Source organism: Mycteria americana, chromosome 8, assembly GCF_035582795.1.
Source record: "Mycteria americana isolate JAX WOST 10 ecotype Jacksonville Zoo and Gardens chromosome 8, USCA_MyAme_1.0, whole genome shotgun sequence".
Taxonomy (NCBI): domain Eukaryota; kingdom Metazoa; phylum Chordata; class Aves; order Ciconiiformes; family Ciconiidae; genus Mycteria; species Mycteria americana.
The window spans coordinates 26,665,840-26,683,008 of NC_134372.1; the positions used below are offsets into that span (position 1 = coordinate 26,665,840).

At 49.1% G+C, this 17,169-nt stretch overlaps 1 protein-coding gene across 1 annotated transcript; it reads left to right on the plus strand.

Moving 5' to 3' along the window:
- Positions 1–5,853: 5,853 nt before the first annotated feature.
- Positions 5,854–16,327, plus strand: CETP (cholesteryl ester transfer protein). The gene is made up of 16 exons (XM_075510290.1): positions 5,854–6,167; positions 7,236–7,350; positions 8,152–8,286; positions 8,869–8,939; positions 10,042–10,129; positions 10,258–10,327; positions 10,636–10,696; positions 11,338–11,429; positions 11,717–11,896; positions 12,325–12,375; positions 12,696–12,863; positions 14,324–14,391; positions 14,512–14,554; positions 14,629–14,698; positions 15,027–15,112; positions 15,199–16,327. Exons 1-16 carry the CDS (start codon positions 6,023–6,025, stop codon positions 15,271–15,273), a joined length of 1,518 nt encoding a protein of 505 aa, XP_075366405.1. The 5' UTR covers positions 5,854–6,022; the 3' UTR covers positions 15,274–16,327.
- Positions 16,328–17,169: the final 842 nt, after the last annotated feature.

A 17,169-nucleotide genomic window follows, 5' to 3' on the forward strand; every position in this document is an offset into this window, starting at 1 on the left:
GCTAATGTCACTGGAGGGATGTAGTGAGGCTCCTGGGCCTTAGAGAATGTTTCCTTAATAGCTTAGTGAAATGTGTGTACCTCTCTTTGCCATTGGGGTGGAGGGAAGCTGTGACTACAGCAGAGGACACTAGGCAAGTAATGTGAAAGTAAATACTGCTTAATTCTGCAGAGATGGCTGCCAAGTGCTGCATCTGGGCAGAGCACTGGGAAGCAAGAGAGCAGTGCTTGGCTGAGGGATCTGAGCACCAGTGACTCTGGCTGAGCCAGTCTGGTGTTATGTGGAGTTGGGAGTGTGGTGTGAGCCCTAACTCCTGTTACTAATACCTAACCAGTGAAGGCCTCAGCTGCTGTAGTAGCACCAGTGCTGCTCTGGGTGTGATGGCCAGGTGAGATAGCCTAGCAGCAAGTGGGGAGGATTGAAGTGTGGGAGCAGTGGAAGGAACTGAGGCAGTTTAATCTGGAGGAAGGGCAATGTAAACAGTGAGATATGTAAATAGTGATGGCAAGGATGGGGATTGTAGCCTGTGTGCCAGCTGTGGGTGAGACAGCATGGGCCTTAAATTAGTTGAGGGAATTCAGGTTAAACATTAGGAAAAAATGAGCCTTGAAACTTCCAGAGGAAGGCTGCTGAAAGAGCACAGGAATCTCAGACAGGTGGGATTCCTGTGCTTTTTCATAGGAATTTCATAGGCTTGCTCTTTCTGTCCTCATCTACCCTGGGACACAAGTGACAAATACCCTCTGTATCAAATTCCTGTGCTGGGACTGAAGTGCTGAAGTTGCAGAGAACAGAAAGGGCCTTGAGGCTATGGGTTTAGGAAGCTGTGTTTGTCTTGGCTCATGCTTCAAGCTGTGTGATTCTGCTGCTAGCTTAAATCTTCCTCATGCTTGCAAGCACAGCTGCATGTAAATGCACTAGTGCAGCACAGCTGCACCTAACATACCTGTTCAGCCATGGGTGTACAGCACTGTGCAGGGCTTCCCTGAAAGCAGGTGGGTTGTGCAGGGGGTGATGGTCCACTGGGTGGCAAAGTGAGCAGCAGAGTAAAACCAGCTTCTCTGCTGCTTTGTCTCCTGATAGCTGGGGGAAGCTGCTAGGGGCTGAGAGCAGGTCTCTGTCCTTGTTGGAAAACAAGTTGAGGGAGAAATGTACTGGCTGTCTTATCTCAGGCATTTCTCTTCTCATGGCAGAAACTTCTAACAGGCTGCTTATTTGAGGAGTCATTGAAGTCATGTTTGTCACATGTTTTGTTGCTCCTGTCCTCAACTCGTGGCACATGAATCTCAAGAGAATGAGGTTGCTGCTGAGCTGCTGCTGGGGGGGGCAGGGTGCTGACTTCCCCTTTTCTCCAAAGAGCTGTTTCACTTGTGCACATACATGCTTGTCCCTGTTCTCAGCAGCCAGGGACATCCCAATGGCTGTGCACTTGCCCAGCAAAGTGTTATAATGTCCCTCTGGTCTTTGCAATCCATTTCTAGCTGTTTGAGGCTGGTGGGATTTGCAGAACTGTGCATCCAAAGGGTCTCTCCTTGAAGGTGTCAGGCCAGCTGGAGGCCATCCCAGGGCTATTCCCCCATTGTGTTACCAAACATGCCAACTGCACCATCGTTACCTCATCCCAGCCCCTCTGCTTCATAAGAACAGCTCTTGAAATGTCTGCTAGTATTTAATGATGTCTGAATATCAAATGGAATGATATCAGGGAGGTAAAACCAGGCCTGCTGTACAGCCAGGGTCACAAACCTGTGGAGAAGGGCTTAAGGCTCAGCTGCCTGCTGAGGAGGGCTGGGCAAATGCTGTTTCTAGGCTCATTGTCCTGTGCTGCAGAGGAACCACCTAGAATTTCTTAAATTAGCACTGAAAGTTGTATTTGCTGCTCTTGCAGTCTGGATTTGGCAGTGCAGAATCAGTGCTGCAGAAACACAGCTGGTTGTTCTTCCAGGCTTCAACCCAGCTGCATGTGGCAGCCTCAGCTATGAAAAGCCTGGACTGACCTAGGGCCACCTGTGTGTGCCAGCTTACTTTTTGGGGGGTTTTGAAGGTTGTTATGGGTGACACTGGTAGGGAAGAAAAGAAATCAGGTTGGTTTCAGGAAAATTTTGTGGAAAACCATGTGAAACTTCATTGTTCAAAAAAAAAAAACCCTCATGGGTGGTTTACCCTCCCAAGTGATATAGTCTGTTAAAATCTCACAATTCACAAACTGGAGTTCATGAATTTATTTTCCTAACATCCAAGCCTGTCACGGTCATAATTATAACTGTAAGAAATAACCTCTCTTCAAAACTGAATCTCTTTTCAACCCAAGATTCCTGCTGCTGGGGTTTGACAGCACAACCCTGGACAATGGAAGACACATGGTTGCAGTCTCCAAGGGCTGGTGCTGGATTTGTTGGATTGACTGGGACCTTGTGCTGCTGAGCCCTGGACCTGTGTGAGATGAGAGCAGCTGGGTTTGGGCTTGCCCTCCTGCTATCCCAGGGCTGACCTGCTGTATGAGACCTGGAGGTGGTGCTGGAGCCTATCCTGCTGAGGGAGCAGAGTGTGGCCAGGCTACCTGGCAGGCTATCTCAGGAAGCAGCTGCAGGGTAACACTGAACATTGGGGTCAATGCAGCACAAAGATTAATGGCACTGTGCTGTACCTCTGCTCTGGATAGTGTAGGGAAAAACAACCCTTGTTATAGGACAATCCCCAGCAAGGTGGTGAGCACATGTGTGCATGCATGGCCTTCAGATAAAGCCTTACACAGCAAATATTTATCAAAACATCTTCCACCATCCCCTTTGCAAGCACTACACACCAGCTTGGGCATTTAACCTTTCTTTGGGTTTTAAAGCCTGCCCTGCCTCCTACTAACTGAATTTAACCTTTCTTTGTGTTTTTAAATCTGACCAGCCTCCTGCTAGCCTGACCTTGCACTGAGAGGAGGCTGGGCTGCTGTGTCCCTGCTGCCCTGGCCTCTGCCTGGTTACTCCAGGGCAGAGATGCTCGCAGAACCTCCATGTTCCACATGCTTTTGCTATTGTAGGCAGAAAGTCTCCAGCCTTCCTGTTCTTGCTGGAGGTTAATGCCCGGTAGTCCCCTGTTCTCCCTTGCCCCCAGCTCAGGTCATCTGCCAGCAGCAGCCTCTGAAGCAGGGATGGGGCAGGGGAGCTGGCCTGTAAGGGGGCTGTAAATGCACTAGATCTACCATGACCAGCACATTGGCTCTGGGTTCTTGGTCTTTCTGTCCTTATCTGCCCTGGGACACCAGTGGCAAATACCCCTGTATCAAAATGTTTTCCCTTTCCTTCATGCTGGTATGAATTTCTGACCTGGGCAGAGGGGTGGCTGTGACCTCCTGGGTCCTGCTCTGCTTTCATTTACAGTGACCAACACCAGCCTCAGTGGGGCTGCTTCCCTGCTGCACTGTCTCCTCTGGGTCTGTTCCAGTAAAACTTAAATTGGCCAAGGTCAATTGTATGAGGTTTAACAAGGCCAAGTGCAAGGTCCTGCACTTGGGCCACAACAACCCCATGCAACGCTACAGGCTTGAGGAAGAGTGGCTGGAAAGCTGCCAGGCAGAGAAGGACCTGGGGGTGTTGGTTGACAGCTGCCTGAATATGAGCCAGCAGTGTGCCCAGGTGGCCAAGAAAGCCAATGGCATCCTGGCTTGCATCAAAAATAGCATGGCCAGCAGGAGTAGGGAAGTGATCGTGCCCCTGTACTCAGCACTGGTGGGGCCGCACCTCGAATACTGTGTTCAGTTTTGGGCCCCTCACTACAAGAGAGACATTGAGGTGCTGGAACGTGTCCAGAGAAGGGCAAGGAAGCTGGTGAAGGGTCTAGAGCAGAAGTCTTATGAGGAGCGGCTGAGGGAGCTGGGATTGTTTAGCCTGGAGAAAAGGAGGCTGAGGGGAGACCTTATTGCTCTCTACAACTACCTGAAAGGAGGTTGTAGAGAGGTGGGGGTCGGTCTCTTCTCCCAGGTAACAAGTGATAGGACAAGAGGAAATGGCCTCAAGTTGCACCAGGGGAGGTTTAGACTGGATATTAGGAAATTTTACTTCACTGAAAGGGTTGTCAAGCATTGGAACAGGCTGCCCAGGGAAGTGGTTGAGTCGCCATCCCTGGAAGTATTTAAAAGACGTTTGGATGAGGTGCTTAGGGACATGGTTTAGTGGTGGTCTTGGTAGCGTTAGGTTTACGGTTGGACTTGATGATCTTAAAGGTCTTTTCCAACCTACACGATTCTGTGATTCTGTAAACTGTGCGCAACACTCCTGAGTTTCTGTCCTGCAATAAATGGGAGTGTGTCCTTCCTCTGCTGAAAGCTGTGCTGAGGACACAGGTGGATGTGCTCGTGTGACACCCAACAGCACTGTGTCTCTGCCGATTTAAGTGTCTCGCTGCCTCTGATGTGTTTGTGCTGCAGTGCCTGGGGGTACCCCTCTTGCTGTGGCTGCAGAACTCCCTCACTCCAGGCCTTGGCCACTGCGCCAGCGTCCCTTGAACTGCAAGCTGCTGGGGAAGGCTGGGCATGTGAGAGCCATGAGCTGAAGGACAGAAACCAGAGCTGTTACAAGGTTAAAACCTCTTTAATTTAAATCCTTTTGTAACGTTTCTGTGCCCTTTGCAGCTTCCCTGTAAAGATGCCTCCTAACCAGGGCAGTGAGGATGCCATGGCAGGTGAGACAATGGCGCTGGGCTGTCATGTGGGAGCTATGCTGGTCAGACACCTGCTATCTTTATATGTGCTTCCAACATTTAGTTGTTAATTTCTAATACAGTATTGCCTCGCAGCAGGTAGCCTGTCCCAGGCAGCCTGTCTTGGGCCATCATGCCGCTCGCCTGGAGAAGTCTGGAGGAAGCCTACAGATGCTCGGTTTCCCTTAGCGGGTCAGTGACCGTGAGTGCCTCCCACGGGGTACCTGAGGCCATTCACTTTCTCAACTCAGGAAGAAAACAGGGTGACAGGGTGGGGGCCGCCAGACAGTGGGGCTCCATGGAGGAAATGTGCTCACCCAGTGCAGGGAGGACAAGGCATCTGCTGGGGAGAGGAGTGAGGCTGGCACCTGGTCTCGCTCAGGGGGTTAGTGTGCTCCTGCAGCATTGCCAAGATCTCACCTTTCCTTCTCCATCAGCCTTTGCTGGCAAAATGGTTCACGGGAGCTGCTGTGAGTCTTGTTGCTGTAATAACCTCACTCTGTTTTGTCCTGGAGCTCATTTTGGGATGGGCCCCACAACAGGGGTGCGGGGGGGACAGTGGTGTGCAGGGCAGGTGTGCACAAGGAATGGATGTGAACTTGGGTTTCTAATGTTTCCCAAATAGCAGCTGAGAGGCTATGTGCATGAAAAGCTCCAGCTTAGAGGGTTCTTCCCCGTCTGGAAGGTGGCAAACCACGGATTGTCCACAAATCCAGCCGAGAGGCAGAGAGCATCCTAGTCCTGTGGTCATGGACCTCTCCAGGGATGTGGGAGATGTGGGTTCAACCCAGTGGTAGCAGGAGGGATGTCCTTCCCAGCAGCATGCCTCAGTTTCCCCACAGTGGGCCTAAAATCAGTGGAGGGGGGAGCAGTTAATAATGTTAGGTACCTTTTGAACAGGGCTTTGCTGGGAAGTTGCTGCAGGAATGCAAAATATGGAATATTTCTGTGCGAAGAGCAAATGATGAACTGGCTGGAGGCAGAGTGCCTCCAGAGTCAAGGCTGATCCCTTGACTTTATCCCCTTCCAATCTCCATCCCCCTCCAGCTTTCTCCACCCACCTCGATGCGTGCATGTCCAGAGTTAAAGCAGTTTTGGCAGGAGAGCCAAGGTCTGCAGCCTGAGTGCCTGCTGTGGGAGGAAGGCAGCGTGCGACTTGAAGAATGTTAAGGAAACTATAGGAAGATCAGGAAACGTGTGATGAGTTTTGATAACTGGAGGAAGCAGGTCATGTCCTGCTTTGAACGAGATCTGCTTGGAGGTATGAAAGCAGCCTTTGCCACGGTTAAGAATCAGTCGATCTCGTCAGTGCTCCCCACTCTGGCTGAGGATGCTCTGGGCTGGCAGGATGAGGCTGGGGACCTTTGGGATCTTGCTAATGTTTGTCCACGCGTCAGCAGCCTGTGAGTTTGGGCCCTTCCCTTACAGTGTCACAGGGATCGTCTGCAGGATGACCAAGCCTGCAACATTGCTGTGTAAGTGCCTGCTGTATGGGGCTGCATTCCCCCGCTCTCCACCAGGAGAAGATAGTCATAGATCAGCCAAGTGAGGGGGTTTCTTGCTTCCCTCGTGGAAACTGTTTATCTAGTGAAGATGTGTTAATACCTGCCTGGGAGCATGGGTTAAACCATGGGCACCTGAACTGAATAGGCACAAATTCTCAAAGGAGCTAGAAAACAGTCTTCAACCCCTCTCCTTAGTCCAAAGTTTTAGCAATGTTCCTTGCTGGGGGCTGGCGTGATGGAAGAACTAGAGCAAATGTGTGTTTGATTTCTCACCTTGCTGCAATTTCGTCTCTTGGGGTCGGTGTGCAGAAGAGAAGAAACACAGGGGTTCTCTGCTGCTGTGGGTTTATTTGCAAGGGTTTGGGGGCTCTGCGGGTGGAGGAAGAATAATTAGTGCTTCTGCAAAGGGTGGGAACAGCTCTGTCCCATCCCCTCTGTCAGTGGTACGTGCAGAGAAGGATTCTGGGCCGAACTAAGAGAAGGTACTTCTCTAAGGAAAAAATCCTGTACAAGCGTGTGTCTGAGGCTGAAATGAGCTGGATAACTTTAGGAAAATGGGTACAGAAACTTAGGTCTCAGAATTTTTCCTTTGGAGACCCAACAGCTGACTGCAATACAAGCAAGCAGCAACAGAGCAAAGCACTGGGGTAAAGTCAACAGCTTGTGCAGCGTAAGGACAAGCACAGCCTCGACCTTTCCAAAATCTGCCCCTAAGGTGCAGGTGAGGTGTGTGAAAGCTGGGCTAGATTCCCTGGAAACAGCCCTGCTGGTGACTGTCAAGCCACACATGCTGCTGTCCCCAGCTGCCATCAGCTGTTAAAGTTAGGGACTTGGTTTTGGGGTGGTTTTTTTTTGTTTTGGGGTTGTTTTGTTTTTTTTTTTTTACTTTACTCTGGAGCTACTTCTAGTGCTTCCTTAATCTAATGGAAATGCCTTGGATAAAACTATTCTGTAGTACTTTAATCCAGGGTGTGGACCCGACTTTGCAGCCAGGATAGATTGCAGTTTGGTATCTTTGCCCTTTTCTTCCACTGACAGTGAACCAGGAAACAGCGCAGGTCATTCAAGCAGCATTCAGAAATGCCAAATTCCCAAATATCACCGGGGAAAGGTCCATGCGGCTCCTCGGCAAGGTGGCTTACGGGCTGACCAAGTGAGTACCTCTGTGTCTCTGTGCCAGGGGAGGTATGGGCTGACAGAGAGGAATGGAAACTGGCCTTGGAGGGAGCTTTGATCCAGCAATTCCTGGTGAAAGCAAAGGTCTGGACCAGGGCAGACACATTTTCTGATCTCTGCCTTGCGGACAATTTGCACATTAAGGTTTAGGCTGCTGATGTATTATTTAAGAGCTTTTCCAACTCCGTGGGCAGACAGCAAGGCAGTGCGTAGAGCAAATCTCTGACAGTGGGGATGGGGAGCTCTGTCCCTGCGGGCTGGAGCTCCTGGGGCCCATCGCCGACAGATGGTGCCCATGGCACATTGAGTGGCAGAGGGGACTCGGCCGGGGCTCCCGGAGACACCCATGTCAGCAGGATGTCACTTGGCCGGGCTTTGTGACAAACAAGGCTGGGTTTTGCTGTGTTACTAACTTTTATTTGGGGACAACAAATGCAATGATGCAAATGCAGGACGGATTTCCTGCTGTGACTGCAGCTGACAGAGCGCTGCAATAAAACGGAGTTGTTTCTGCAGCGTGTTGCTCCGTGTTTCCTGTTTAAAGCATTCCTCCCCGCCTCATATCCGAACACTGCAGGGGAGGAGCAGTGCATCAAGGTTGAGCAAAAGCACCATTGCCCTTGTGCGTGGCCCCTGTGATTTGCGAAAGCTCCTGAGTGCTTCCTGGAGTTGGCACAGACCCCTTAGAGACCCCACATCCTCAGGAGCAAACCTGTCTTGCCCGGTCACAGAAAACAGCCCCGGGGTTGGGGACAAAATGGGTTTCTGTTGTTTCTAGCATCCAGGTCAATGACTTGTCCATAGAGCAGAGTGAGGTGGAGCTCAAGGAGAATGATGCCATTCATATTGCCGTTAAAAATGTGACTGCCTTCTTCAAAGGGACCCTGACCTACGGCTACGCCGGGGCTTGGTTGTAAGTACCTGGGGGCTGGCTGCTGCTGAGCACCACGGTCCCAGCTCCTGCTGCTGCCCACAGGCAGGACTGGCCCGTGGCACGAGTAGGTGCAGAGGAGCTGTGCTCCTCTGGCTCTCTAGCAATGGCAGCATTGCTTACTGCCTGAGCGAGGTGAGATTTTATATGCCAGCAGTGCTGCTTAGCCCCATCACTGCTGCTCTTGTCTTGCTTTCTGCCTTTCTGTCTGCACGTGATGGTGCAGGGGTGATGCCCTTGCCTGAGGAGACAAGGTGGCCAAAGCATACAAGTTGACTTCTTCCCTCCCCTTCATTGCTCTATAAACTTTGAGTGGGGAAAAAGGGGGCTTAATGCTCCCGTTCCCCTAAGTGCCGCTAAGGTGGTGGTTTGCAATGATTTAAAGCCCTGATGATTTGCAAATGATTTGAGATAGGCTGCCACGTGCCAGTGCCGGGGTTTTGCACACTGCAGTCCAAGGACCAATGTGAGAGGTTTTATAAAACCCACCCCCAGCTGACGTGCGGTCAGGGAGAAGCTGCTCCCAGCATGGGTTGCTAAATGTCCTGTCTTCTGCTGTTACAGTTTGCAGCTTTTTCATTCAGTTGATTTTGAAATCGAGTCTTCCATTGACCTCCGGATAAACATTAAACTGAGTAAGTAACAGCTGGGGATCGCTAGCTGCAGGGGGTGTTTGTGCGTGTGCTTCCTCCAGAGCAGCAGGACAGACTGGGTGATGGGCAGTGAGCCCTGCCCAGCTCTGCTCACCTCTGTGGGGATCGGATGGCATCTGGAGGCTGGAAATGGGTCTCTGCCATGCTGTGCACACAGGCTAGGCGACAACATGGCCCTCAAAGACCGCATAGTTTTAACAGACCAAGCAGAGGAAGCTGGTACAAATAATTTCAGCAAAGTTATGCTGATTTACACCAGCAGCAAGTGAAGAACAGTCTGGCCTTCTGGCGTGTCTTTAGGACCGGCTTTTCATCTCCTGCTGTTCAGGATGACTTGAAAAAAACATGGGGATATTTCAAAAGAGCGAGCCAAATAAGGGCTTTGGTGCAGGAGGTTTGAACATCCTTATAGTCCACTTTTTCAGCTGTCTCCAGGTCAGGCCTAAGGTGTGCTCTGGGAAACAAATCTTCTTCCTCAGTAAAGTCATTAGACTTAGACTAGAAAGGGACAGAGGCAAACTACGCTCCTCCACCTCCCATAAGGGATGAGAGGGATGTGGGTTATCACATGTGCATAAAAATACGTTTTCCTGCCTCAAAATACGTTTTCCTGGTAAGCTCCCAGGGGGAGAAGAGCAGCACGAAGCTCTCCATGACAGTATATTGCAATTTCCAAGCTTTTCGCAATATGAGTTAATTCCCTCCCCACTCTGGTTTGTGGGCTGCACATACTGCCCAGGTTCTTCTGGGTGATGTTAGGGGGCAACTGAGTCCCTGACGATAGGAGCTAGTGAGGCAGGGAGGTATCCAAATGAAGCATGAAGAAGGGTGTCCAGTAGACTTGCTCAGCTGGAGCTGTGAGCAGAAACCCTCCATCCAGGTACAAGGTAGCCCCATCTGCCCCAACTTTGCAGGGTCCTGAGTCTTTTGGAAACATCCCCTGGGAGGTGTGGGGAACTCTGGCTACCCCTCTGCAGTGATGCCCTGCTCCAGGTCTGCAGTGTCTGCAAAGCGCACTCATCTTCCTCGTCTCGTTAGCAAATTAGCTATTTTTTTTTTCTTTTTTTTCTTTCATCCCATGCAGTGTGCCAGAAGGACCAAGTGGCTGCTGATGCCTCAGACTGCTATCTGACTTTCCACAAACTGACGCTTCACCTCCAAGGAGACAAGGAGTGAGTCTGTCCCCCTTCAAAATCAGGCTTCACTTGCCCTGCTCCTGGTCCCTAAGCACTTCAGCCCAAGTGTCACCCACTGTGGGCACTGCTGGGCAGTCCTTAACCGTGCTCCCTGTCTTATGCAGACCGGGCTGGCTGAAGCAGCTTTTCACAGATTTCATCTCCTTCACTTTGAAGCTTGTTCTCAAGAGTGAGGTAAGACCAGCCATTTCCTGTGGACAGAGGAAAGGTTGGTTTGTATGCTACATAATGCTCTGGTCATGTATGCCCACAAGATAATAGCAATATAATTTTAGTGCTTGTGAAAAAGAAAACAAATAAATAAATAGAATCCACAAAAAAAACCAGCTTGGATGAGGTGGGAGGTTGCGCTTGACACTGGGATCTCTGATGGTGCTGGACTCTGACCAACAGCCCTCAATCTCGCCATGAGGCCCAGCTCTGCTCCACAACCCAAAATCCTACCCCCCACCTTCAGTTTTTCCCATCTTTTCCTCTTGTAGGTGTGCAATGAAATAAATATTCTTGCCCAGGTGCTGGCAAATTTTGTACATGACTTAGCAGGTAAATATCCTTGTTTCTTCTGCTTGCTTTTTTTATGTGCAACTTGTAACATTTGACGCCCAGCAGGGCAGTAGCCACATCCATCAAAAAAGTCCTTTGAAAACGTGTATGGGATCCCAAGCCCTCAGACAACAGCAAAATAAACCTTAACGATGTTATGCTTTGAATTTTCTGCATCAGGTTGATTTTTAAGGGTGATTGCACTGGTTGAAAGACACATTTCAGTTCATAAGGTATTTATCCTTCATTATGTAATGACCAGAGGTGCAGGATAGGTGCAGAAGGACTGATGTTAGCTAGAACAGGAGCATGCATTGGAGTATTTGGGCTGAGATATTGCAGCATCTGTATCTGCCTGCTGAAGATTTTCCCATGGTTCTCAGTCCCAAATATCAGGGAAAAGGAGCAGAATGTAAAACTAAGAGTAATTACCCCTATTTCCCAGTGGAGAAACTGAGTCAGTGAGCAGTAGCAGGATCAGCACTAGCACCCAAAGGAATGGGGCCCCCCAGTCCCATCCCCGTGTTCTTTTATAATTCCCAGTTACTTTCTGCACGCAGCAAGTCCTAAAAGCAATTGTCTCGCAAGCTCTGCTTAAGGTCATATTTCTGGTGTGAGGCTTTTGTGTTTTCTGCCTGCAGCAAATTTTGTCCGGGATGAGGATATCAGCGTTGATATCTCCCTTGCATCAGTTCCTTTAATAAAAGCAAATTACCTAGAATCGCATCACAAGGTAAATTAACCTGGGCTGCTCAGAGACCAAAGGTTTTCTGGCGATGATGTTCACTAGAGGGCTGGGAAGGGTTGGTCCCTTTGCTGCCATGCACTGCTGCTGCAACGCAGCCAAAGGTAAGTCTGCAGTGTTGGCTGATGCCAGCCTTTCACCCAGTTGAGCAGCTTGCTCTCTGCTCTGAGTCCAGCCAGCCAGGCCTTTGCCTTGCAATGAAAAGGCAGGTGTTGACATTTTGTCCTGTCTCCCTGCTGCTTGTCATGGCCAACACACTTGCTTTCCTTTTAAAGGGCCTTGTCCTGTACAAAAACTACTCTGATGTCTTCAGTGACTCTGTTTTCTCCCCGTCGCTGCTGACTGAGTCCCGAATGCTCTACTTCTGGCTGTCTGAACACATCCTCAACTCTCTGGCTTCGGCAGCTTTCTTAGATAAGCGCCTGGTGTTGACCATCAGAGGGGAGAAGTTGCAGGTGACTATTTCAGGGGTGGTTCCCTCCTTACATCATATGTCATATTTTGGGGAGAGAGTAAAAAATTCTCTAAATTTTGTTTTTTGGTGAGAACTAGTTTCTGGAGAAGATAGAAATCTATAGGCAGTCACTACATGTGATCCTGGTCAGAAATTGGTACCTTCTTAGCAAGTATGTGTTACCAGGTAGTGTTATCCCTTAAAGCGATAACACCAGCTGATAGAAAACTTGTCTTCCAAGTTGTAAAGTGACGTGTTTTCTGTGGGAGTACTGAAGTAGAAAGGGGGTGAACTCAGGAGGAACTCAGCCATGGTTCTGAACTGGCCACAAGCAACACATCAGCGCTCTGGCTCATCCAGCCTGCATCAGGGCTAACCATAACCTCGCGTTTCATTTTTCTGCAATCTGTTTCTGGTTTGTTTCTGAAGGCGCTGTTTGAAATGGAAGACACAGAAGCACAGCGGAAGGCGGTGCAGATGGTAACTGCATTTTGTGTCAAATGAGGAACTTCTCAAATGGATTCTGTTGCATTGTAACATCTCGTGTCCTTCCCTCGACAACTCAAGAGTCTTGGGTGGGACTGATGGGGAAAACCAGGGACTGATGGAGAAACCGTTGTGCTTTGCAAGGCAGATTTCCCCACCCTCCATGCTGGCACAGCTTCCTTGAAATGCAGCTGAGTTATTTGCCTTGTGTGAACTGGAGGAGGAATTGGGGACTACAAAGGGGACGCAGCTGCGTGAAATTGGGACATGGCATGGAAAAAGCCTGACTCTTCTGTTCCTCCTTATTTGACCAGATTTTTCAAGGCACTTCCTATAATGACTCTGTGGCCAAGGTGTGGAGTCTTGCCCATCCCCAAATCTCTCTTCAGCCTGAAGGGACAGTTGTGAAGTCCTTGGTAGCAGTGGAGGTCAGCATCTTTCCCCTGGGAGAAGAGCCCCTGATGGTTCTGTACATGGAGAAGGTCAGTTCTTGCTTCTCCAGACTGTAAAGACCTTGGGACAGGCTCTGTCCTGAGTCTGGACCACTCCTGGTGCTCAGGGACAGTAATGGCAGGGAGCCCTTTGGGAAGAGGGTGGTAGCTAAACCATGGGAGGTGGAGAAGGCAGATCAGTTCCTTTTAATACTTCGATCTCTTCCCTCAACATTTGAGGCTGGGAATGATGATAGTGACCATGTTGGCTCAACACCTCCTCTATTAGGCCAGCCCATCACTGATGTGCAAGATGCTAAGTGCAGCACTGGAAAGCTCTGATGAGCCCCCATTAACCTGTATCGGACACAGTGAAACTCCTTTAGTTGAGGTATTTTAGGAGAGAATGAAGGCACCATGGGAATGTATTTATTTTGAAATCTCCTCATTCCCAAATTCTAGCTCTGGCCCCCTCTTAGAGGATGATTGTCTCTGAAATGAAGATACAGTTCTGAAGAATGCAAAGCTCAAAATATAACCTTTTCCTCTATGTATACCTGTATGAAAGTTCCTGCTTACGCTGTGTTTTACCCCAAACTGCTTTATACTGAATCTAAGGAGGCAGAAAAAAGAAATGCCAACAGCCTTGCTGTCATGGATAACATCACAAGAAAGCAGTATGTTTGTCCAGCCTTGTAATTATGGGCTGGTATGGACACTAAACACTGCACAAAAGCAAATCCCTGCCTGAGGGTAGACCAGACTCTTGAATTTAAAGGCTTAAACTGTAATCGAGAATAATTCCCTCCTGCCCTCTGCAAGTATCCCACATTAGCAGGGTGTTACGGGGAAATACACACAGCTGTTTTTTTTGCTCCAGGTGATATCTTGAAACAAATTTCTGGTAGGACTGCAGAAGCACTGAACTAGAGGTGGTCCCTAAAATCGTGGCTCTCAGGATGTGATCTGCTCCTGGCCTGCCAGACCCCTGGTTGTGACCCGCAACTGGATCACAAAATGCTCCTTTTAACCAATGTTTGCATACAAGCAAAAGCGAGAAAATGAGACTAAATGGCCAGAATTCAGAGATTGATCTATTTTTAAATTTGGTTATAAATGAAAACACTATGGTAAGACTACTTGTGGTAGCCCTGGCTACCCTGGGGCTGGCCTCTCCACATCCAGTCTGATGATCTTTCATGTTGAGACAAATGATCATTGGGAAACAACACCCTACGTAACCATTTCCTTCCTTATGCAGGATTTGGTTCAGAAAATGGCACAAGCATCAGTCCTGTGGATGAGCCAGTCTAGGCTCCACAGGCTGAGGCTGTGGGCCTCAGAGGAGTTTGTTGCATGCAAATGGAGAAGTAAAATGCCAACCTTCTCTAGTAAAGCCATAAGGATGCTGAACTCTGGGTCATAGAAAGTAAACCAGAATTTCCAAATGCAACTCCCTGCTATAAGGCAAGATGTGCTACATCTCAACTCTGCCGTTCATCTCTGTGCAGGAAATCACAGTCACTATCCAAGCTGCCTATGCGGATAAGAAACTCACTTTGCACCCTTTGGACTCCAGGTTGGTACTGTGGTTTCTTGTGGGTTTCATTGCCCCTTTTAGCCCATGTCTGAGAGCAGCACAAAAAGAGGATCTCTGCAGCCCTTAGTGACCTTTTTTCCCCTTTTTCCTTCTCTTCAGGACAGAGTTTAAAGTCTTTAAATGCATAGCTGATCCAAGTGGGGTAAGTCCTAAGAAATTATTCTCTAGGCCATTTGTGGCTAAATGATGTCTTTAAAACCTTGTTCTGGCTTTCAGAATGACCCACCCATAAGAAACTTCCTGCAGACAATGATCTCGGTTGTCGGGATCCCAGAAGTGATTTCAAGTGAGTTTTCCCTTTGGGGATGTGCCAACCTACTCTGTAAAGCATCTAACATCAGATCTCCTAAACCTAAGCACTGAAAAAATACATCAATAACCGTGACAGCTGGGGGGGAACCACATTACTGATGCAAATTTCTGCTGGATTCAGTTGGGGAATGGGGAACCCTTTGGCTGGGACAAAGGAGAAGTGAGTTTTCCGTCAGGCTGAAGGTCGTGGGGCATTGAGGCATAATTAGGTTTTGGCAACAGGCAGACAAGGTCACAGTACATGATGAACAGCAAGCCAGGACGGCCATACCTGTAACTGGATGGGTTTACTGATTCCATAGAGATTGAACCAGCTTTGACTTCACTGATGAACAGCAAAGGGCTTCATCTATTTGAGATCAGAAATCCTGAGATCATCACAAGAAAGGTAAGCAGAGTTCAAAAATACCTGGCTCACAAAGCCCTTCTTGGGAGTGTGGCATAACACTTTTCTTTTTTCTCTTCCCTTTTTAGGGATACCTAATTGTACAACTTGACTTTAGCTTCCCGAATCATTTGCTTCTTGATTTTCTTGAGAAAAGATTATAGAGCTGATCTCTTCATAGAGGAGCGTAGGAACTTGTGTACAAACAGAAAGATTGTGTGTGAACCAATTAGAAGACAAGCTGATTTAAATCAGCTTCAGTTGAATTTTCTTTCCTTTTTCTGAGAAACACTCCAGTTTCTGTGCAATTGTACTTCCACAGAGCCTTTTCTCTGCAAAGATCTTGAAGTCTCCACCTCTATGCACGCTACTTTTTCAGGATCTTTAAAGGACTTTTGTGCTTAGGAGTAAGGGTTGGACTCTTGAAGTGCATGAGCTCTGGGTTAGCACTCACGGGAGGCAGCAGAAATGGGCTTTGCCCACCTTTTCGCATTTCTGTTGTTACATTTCGGAAATGTAGCACCTTTTGCGCTGATCCTGGGTTTCATTTCTACCATGAGCCAAGAGGCTCCTGATTTTGACAGACTTCAGCAACTCAAATGATATTACCAAACTCCAAGTGAGCTCAGAACCAGTTATGCTAAAAGACCTGGGTATGTCTGAAAAAAGTAAATGGGACGTGAATTTACAGTGCAGTACAATAATGGAGAGATCTCGTGCCCTGGATACTTTCTTTACAGAGCCTGTAGACTCTATGTAAAGCACTAGGCAAATTGTTATGCCCATATTGTTGAGACAGTGGGACCAAACTTGAGAAAAGCAATAAAAATTATATGGAAGTGCAAGTGATTAAAAGAGAAAGTGGAAGTGTCTAGTCAGACAGCAGGTTCCTGTTCCTTCCTACTACAGTGCAATAATTTATCTGAAGTGGCTCAATTATTTTCCTGTACCAATTCATGCTTGCCTTTTTTAAATTTGTCTTTTCACTTGGAAGAGATCTCAGGTGACAAATCTAAGACTGTAATGGTAATCACAGTAACAAAGGCAGAGGATGATGTTCTCCTCCCCCACAAAGTGATATTAAAGTTGGGGTTTCCACAAAGAACCCTGCGAGGCTCGTAGCAGGATGGCCTCAGTTTCTTGAGCTCCCTGGGCCTGGTGGTTGCTCCCTCTGCATTGCCATGGATGTCCTCCCTGGGGAATGAGCCAGGCCATTCTGACCTGTGCTCCTCTCCCACCAAGCTCCCCCAGCACTTCCTTGGTCCACGCGACTGCTGGGTTTAACATCTCTTCAGTGGTCATGACACCAAGGCTGGTGGAGGAGAAGGCCGGGACACATGGAGTGGGCTGAGTTTACAGGTTGCTCCATGGCAGCCAAGGAAGGTTTATCTTACTGAGTCTCAACCAGCTGGGCCCATGATGCAGCCGGAGCCAAGTGGTGCAAAAGGTGTGACACCATCGTGTGGCCAACGGTGGCCTTGAAGAAGCCCTGGTGTAGAGGGCAACTTTCCACCTCCCTTCCCACCCTGTTCCCATCACTGCCTCCGCTGGCTATTTCAATACCATGTAAGGGCTTGCCCGTGCTCCCTCCTGCTCTAAAGCCACCAATGCTGAGGTGATATTTTTCCTCTCTGCATGGCAATGTCTGCTGAAGACTATGGGAACTGGCTTCTGTCAGGCCAGGGCCCTCTAGTCTTCCTGAGTAACATCCCACTAGAGTGATGAGCATTAATAAAAAAGAAATGGCATAAAAAAATGCCTTTTTTCTGCCTTGGGGGTCCTTTCTCCTGCTGGGGGAAAGGTGTCTGCTGGGGACATTCAGTGGTGGACCGGCCCTCGAGGCTGGGCAAGACGGCTGCCTTTGCATGTGGGAGTGGGGACTCTGCCGAAGGAGGGAAGAAGCAGGAAAGCGCCTAGTGGACGCCCCGAGGGTCCTGAGCTGGCTCCCTGTGGGGCTGCAGCACCCACCACAAAATGGCGGCCCGACCCCCGCCGGGTGCTGCGGGGCGCCGCCGAGGCCGTGCCTCGCCGATCCTGGCGCGGAGCCGGCACTGCGGCCC